The 6,305-nt window shown below is 49.3% G+C and overlaps 1 protein-coding gene across 1 annotated transcript; it reads right to left on the reverse strand.

The window, feature by feature from the left end:
* Nucleotides 1–1,608: 1,608 nt before the first annotated feature.
* On the reverse strand, nucleotides 1,609–2,550 carry LOC309683910 (olfactory receptor 14J1-like; the record flags this gene model as incomplete). The annotated part of the gene is made up of 1 exon (XM_082499893.1): nucleotides 1,609–2,550. One exon carries the CDS (start codon nucleotides 2,548–2,550, stop codon nucleotides 1,609–1,611), a length of 942 nt encoding a protein of 313 aa, XP_082356019.1.
* Nucleotides 2,551–6,305: the final 3,755 nt, after the last annotated feature.

Below are 6,305 nucleotides of genomic sequence, written 5' to 3' on the forward strand. Positions count from 1 at the left end.
CTGGCTGTGATGGTCAGGGTGGGAAGCAGACTCAGACGGACAGGGATCACTGCCGATGAGCCCCCTTCCAGCTTCCACTTCCTGATGGGCCTATGGCCAAGGAGGGGGCTTGGTAGGACCGTGGGGTATTTCCAGTGCCTCTGCGTTTGAGTGCTGCGCTAAATCTGGCGTGTGGTGTTTCAAAGAGGTGTCATGGTTTAACCCCAGTAGGCAGCGAAGAACCACACAGCCCCTGGCTCCCTCCCCGCTGGGTGGGATGGCGGAGAGAATCGGAAGGACAAACCTGAGAAAAATCAAGGGTGGAGAGAAAGGCAGTTTAATAGGTAAAGCAAAAGCTGTGTGTGTATGCAAAGCATAATCAAGAACTCTTTCAGTACTTCCAAACATCAGACAGGTGTTCAGCCAACTCCAGGAAAGCGTAATGGTTACTTGGGAAGACAAACACCATAATTCCAAACATCCCGCACTTCCTTCTTCTTTCCCCAGGTTGTATTGCTGGTCACGACGTCATATGGTATGGGATATCCCTCGGGTCAGTTGGGGTCAGCTGTCCAGCTGTGTCCCCTCCCAACTTCTTGTGCACCCCCAGCCTACTCGCTCTCAGGGAACTAAGAGGACCAGATAAAGCCTTGACGCTGTGTTACCCTGCTCAGCAATAGCTAAACTGTCCCCATATTATCAGCACTGTTTTCACTACAAATCCAAAACATATCCCCATACTAGCCACTATAAAAAAAATTATCCCATCAAAAGCCAGTACAACAGGGTATCATGAATCCCTCTCCAGTGGAAAATCCCCTGTCCTTCTGCTTGCTTACAGCCCATGCTGGGACTGCAGAGTCCGAGGAGATTCACCCTCAGCTCCAGGAAAGTTTTCAGAAACAGGGGGTTTAAAACTTGATTTTCTGCTGCCGCCTTTGTTTTGTTTCAACTACAGGGGGAATCTGGCTTCTCATGTACACCAGGTCACTGGGCAAGAAAATACACCTAAATGCTTAAGAAGTGAGATTAGGAATAATATTACCACAGGTCTAACAAAGAGAGAAACAGAGATAGAGAGAAGAAAGAGAGAAAGAGAAGAAAGAGAGAAAGAGAGAAAATATGAGAAGAAGGAAAAAAAAGGAAAGAAGGAAAAAACGAACCAATGAATGAATAAGGGAATGAGGGAATGAACAAGGAAATGAAGGAACAAAGGAGAGAAAGAAAAAGAAAGGAATCAAGAGAAAAAGAGCAAAACAGAGGAAGGATGGAGGCAATAAAGGGAAAGAAAGAAAAGAAGGAAGAAAAAGAAAGGAAAAGAAGAAAGAATATAAAGAAAGAAAAAGAGAAGGAGAAAGAAAGAAAGAAAGGGAAAGAAAAAAGAAAGAAAGAAAGAAAAAAGAAAGAAAGAAAAAAGAAAGAAAGAAAGAAAGAAAGAAAGAAAGAAAGAAAGAAAGAAAGGAAGAAAGAAAGAAAGAAAGAAAGAAAGAAAGAAAGAAAGAAAGAAAGAAAGAAAGAAAGAAAGAAAGAAAGAAAGAAAGAAAGAAAGAAAGTAAAAGAGAAGCTCATGAACAAGAGATCATCCTGCTGTATTCTGTGAATATGCTGGGAGTCATAGGAGACAGACAGTTATCTCATTGATGCTGAAATTGTATATTGCAATAGTTTCCTCAGGGCATCCTTGAGCTCCTGGTTCCTCATGCTGTAGATGAGGGGATTCACTGCTGGAGGCACCACCGAGTACAGAAATGACACCACTAAATCCAGGGATGAGGAGGAGATGGAGGACGGGTTCAGGTAAGCAACAGTTCCAGTGCTGATAAACAGGGAGACCACAGCCAAGTGAGGGAGGCACGTGGAAAAGGCTTTGTGCCGTCCCTGCTCTGAGGGCATCCTCAGCACAGCCCTGAAGATCTGCACATAGGACACCACAATGAAAACAAAAAACACAAAAGTAAAAGAGGTACTAAACAGAAGAAGCCTTAGTTCCTTGAGATAGTCTGAATCAGTGCAGGAGAGTTTCAGGATTTGTGGGACTTCACAGAAGAACTGGTCCACAACATTGCCATGGCATAGTGGTATTGAAAATGTATGTGCAGTGTGCAGCAGAGCAGTGAGAAACCCACTGCCCCAGGCAGCTGCGGCCACGTGGACACAAGCTCTGCTGCCCAGGAGGGTCCCATAGTGCAGGGGTTTGCAGATGGCCACATAGCGGTCATAGGCCATGAGGGTCAGAAGATAATATTCTGCTGAGATGAAAAATAGAAATACAAATACCTGTGCAGCACATCCCCCATAGGAGATGGCCCTGGTGTCCCAGAGGGAATTAGCCATGGCTTTAGGGACAGTGGTGGAGATGGAGCCCAGGTCAAGAAGGGAAAGGTTGAGGAGGAAGAAGTACATGGGGGTGTGGAGGCGGTGGTCGCAGGCGATGGCAGTGATGATGAGGCCGTTTCCCAGGAGGGCAGCCAGGTAGATGCCCAGGAAGAGCCAGAAGTGCAAGAGCTGCAGCTCCCGTGTGTCTGCGAATGCCAGGAGGAGGAACTCAGTGATGGAGCTGCCGTTGGACATCTGATCCCTTGATTCACGAGGTACTGCTGACTGAGAAAGCACACTCACAACTCAGGACAGCTCTGAGCAAATCTCTTCCCATTCCCTGCCCTTCAAATCCTCAACCCCTGAAAACACACATCACCTCTCTCCTTTTTTCTAGGGACTTTTTGAATCTCCCGTGTTGGAGCTCTGGTTTATGCTGTCCGAGTTGTGGGCTTGGGAGCTTCTTGTGGGCTCCCAAGGTGTCATCCCTGCTCCACAGCAGCCGGGATTTGGAAAAGGGCGTGACAGCTTCTGAAATTCAGTCTTTACCTCATGTGTCATCCACTTGGAATGAAGTGGAGCTGCTCAGCATATTCCTGCAGGAAAACCTCAAGGAAACTCCTGGATGTTTTAAAACTGTAGCGATGTGAGCAGAGCCAGTTCACTCCTCAGCCCTCGGGGAGAAGGCAACACTGGACTACACTCACAGTATCACAGTATCACAGTATGCTAGGGATTGGAAGGGACCTCAAAAGATCATCTAGTCCAATCCCCCTGTCGGAGCAGGAACACCTAGATGAGGTTGCACAGGAAGGCGTCCAGGCGAGTTTTGAATGTCTCCAGAGAAGGAGACTCCACAACCTCCCTGGGCAGCCTGTTCCAGTGCTCTGTCACCCTCACTGAGAAGAAGTTTCTTCTCAAATTTAAGTGGAACCTCTTGTGTTCCAGCTTGAATCCGTTACCCCTTGTCCTATCACTGGTCGCTACTGAGAAGAGCCTGGCTCCATCCTCATGACATTCCCCCTTTATATATTTATAAACGCTAATAAGATCCCCCCTCAGTCTCCTCTTCTCCAAACTAAAGAGACCCAGCTCCCTCAGTCTTTCCTCATAAGGGAGATGCTCCACTCCCTTAATCATCTTAGTTGCCCTACGCTGGACTCTCTCCAGCAGCTCTCTGTCCTTCTTGAACTGAGGGGCCCAGAACTGGACACAATATTCCAGATGCGGTCTCACCAGGGCAGAGTAGAGGGGAAGGAGGACCTCTCTCGATCTGCTAACCACCCCCCTTCTAATACAGCCCAGGATGCCATTGGCCTTCTTGGCCACAAGGGCACAGTGCTGGCTCATGGTCATCCTGCTGTCCACCAGGACCCCCAGGTCCCTTTCCTCTACACTGCTCTCTAACAGGTAGCTCCCCATCCTATACTGGAACCTGGGGTTGTTTCTGCCCAGATGTAGGACCCTACACTTTCCCTTGTTGTATTTCATGAAGTTATTCCCTGCCCAAATCTCCAGCCTGTCCAAGTCTCTCTGGATGGCAGCACAGCCCTCTGGCGTGTCAGCCACTCCTCCTAGCTTAGTGTCATCAGCAAACTTGCTGATAGTACACTCAATTCCCTCATCTAAATCATTAATGAATATATTGAATAATATGGGCCCCAGTACCGACCCTTGAGGCACTCCGCTGGTTACCGGCCTCCAACTGGACTCTGCCCCATTGACTACGACTCTCTGGCTTCTCTCCTTCAGCCAGTTCGCAGTCCACCTAATTATCCGGTCATCCAGTCCACACTTCCTCAGTTTAGCCATGAGGATGCTGTGGGAGACTGTGTCAAATGCTTTACTGAAGTCAAGGTAGACCACATCCACCGCTCTGCCATCATCCATCCATCTCGTTATTTCCTCATAAAAGGCTATGAGGTTGGTCAAGCATGACTTCCCCTTGGAAAAGCCATGCTGACTGCCCCTAATAACCCTCTTATCCTTGATATGCCTTGAGAGGGCACCAAGGATAAGCTGCTCCATCAGTTTCCCAGGGATGGAGGTGAGGCTGACCGGTCTATAGTTACCCGGGTCCTCCTTCTTGCCCTTTTTGAAGACTGGAGTGACATTTGCTTTCCTCCAGTCCTCAGGCACCTCGCCCGTTTCCCAAGACTTGGTAAAGATGGTGGAGAGTGGTCCAGCAATGACTTCAGACAGCTCCTTCAGCACCCGCGGGTGCATCCCATCTGGACCCATGGATTTATGGATGTCCAGGTTGCTTAACTGGTCTCTGACCCAGTCCTCATCAACTAAGGCAAACCCATCCATTGACTTGACTTCATCTTCATCTGGGGTCTCAGCAGAACAGGACTCCTCAGGACAGCCCCCGACAGAGTAGACAGAGACAAAGAAGGCATTCAATAGTTCTGCCTTCTCTGTATCTTCTGTCACCAGGGCACCCACCCCATTCAGTAGTGGGCCTACATTGCCTCTGGTGTTAGTTTTATCTGCCATGTATTTGAAAAAGCTCTTCCTGTTGTCCTTGACCCCTCTTGCCAGGTTTAACTCTAAGGAGGCCTTAGCTTTCCTAGTTGCCTCTCTACATCCCCTGACAGCAGCCCTGTACTCCTCCCAAGCGGTCAGCCCCTCCTTCCATGATCTATAAACTCTCTTCTTCCACTTGAGCTTGCCAAGCAGTTCCCTGTTTAGCCACACAGGTCTCCTGGCTCCCTTCCTTGACTTCCTACGTGTCGGGATGCTCTGATCTTGAGCTTGGTAGAAGCAGTCCCTGAATGCTGACCAGCTATCCTGGGCATCTTTACCTTCAAACAGCTTTGTCCACGGGATTTCCCCTAGTAATTGTTTGAAAAGGCCAAAGTTTGCCCTGCTGAAGTCCAGGGTTGCAATTCTGCTTGCTATTCTGCTTCCACCAGCCGAGATCATGAACTCCACCATCTCATGGTCGCTGCAGCCAAGGCAGCCTTCAACCTTTACTCCTTGCACCAGACCCTCCTTGTTAGTGAGGACGAGATCCAGCAGTGCACCTCTCCTAGTCGGCTCCTCCACCATTTGCATCAGAAAGTTGTCATCAATGCATTGGAGGAACCTCCTAGACTCACTTCCTCCCCACGCCCTACTCCCCTCCCCAGTAGGGTAGGGAGAAGAGGGAAGAAAGAGTTGAAAACCTCATGGGTTGAGATAAAGACAGTTTGAAAGAACAGTAATGGAAAGGAAAATAATAACGATAAAAGAATATACAAAAACCAAAAGTGACACAATACACTTGTTTACCACCCGACGCCCAACCCAAGCAGCGATCACAGATTCCTGCTGCCCGCCAACCCACCATTTATATACTGAGCATGATGGTATGGAATATCCCTTTGCCCAGCTTGTCCCTCTCAGTTTCCATGGGGAACTGAAAAAGTCTTTCACTTAATATAAGCATTACTGAGCAACAACTAAACCAAAATGTGTTATCAACATTATTCTCATACCAAATCCAAACCACAGCAGCTTCTAGGAAGAAAAGTAACTCTATCCCAGCTGAAACCAGGACAACTCCCAGGTAGCCCTTGCCTTGATGGGCTTCTGGAGAAGTCCCCTCTGAAACCTCTTGGGGTGATGTGGAGCTGTGAGCCAACCTGACCCATGCAGCAGCCTCTCCACAGCAGAATGACCCTGCCCTGCCCTGCCGGGGGTCAACCCTTTGACCCACAGCTTCTGCCACAGGCTGTGGGGCGCTCCCTGGACAGGCTGAGTGCTGACCCTGGCAGGCGGCAGCGTCCCTGCCCCGGCACGCGGTCCCCTGGGGTGCAGGGACCCTGCTGAGAAGGACAGCCCTGGGCACCTGTGCCTGCACACACACCTTCACAGCCCTGACGCCGTCCCCGGGAGAAGGCAGCCATCGTGCCCATTCCCTCTGATGGTGCAGCAGAGGATCCCTGCTCTGGAGCACGTCCTCCTCCTCTACACTGCAGCGAGATCCCATAGGTTTTGGGCTATGGCAGCTTTAGGAGATCCCT

The sequence above is a fragment of the Vanellus vanellus genome (assembly GCF_965231255.1).
Source record: "Vanellus vanellus genome assembly, contig: HAP1_SCAFFOLD_35, whole genome shotgun sequence".
Classification (NCBI taxonomy): Eukaryota; Metazoa; Chordata; class Aves; order Charadriiformes; family Charadriidae; genus Vanellus; species Vanellus vanellus.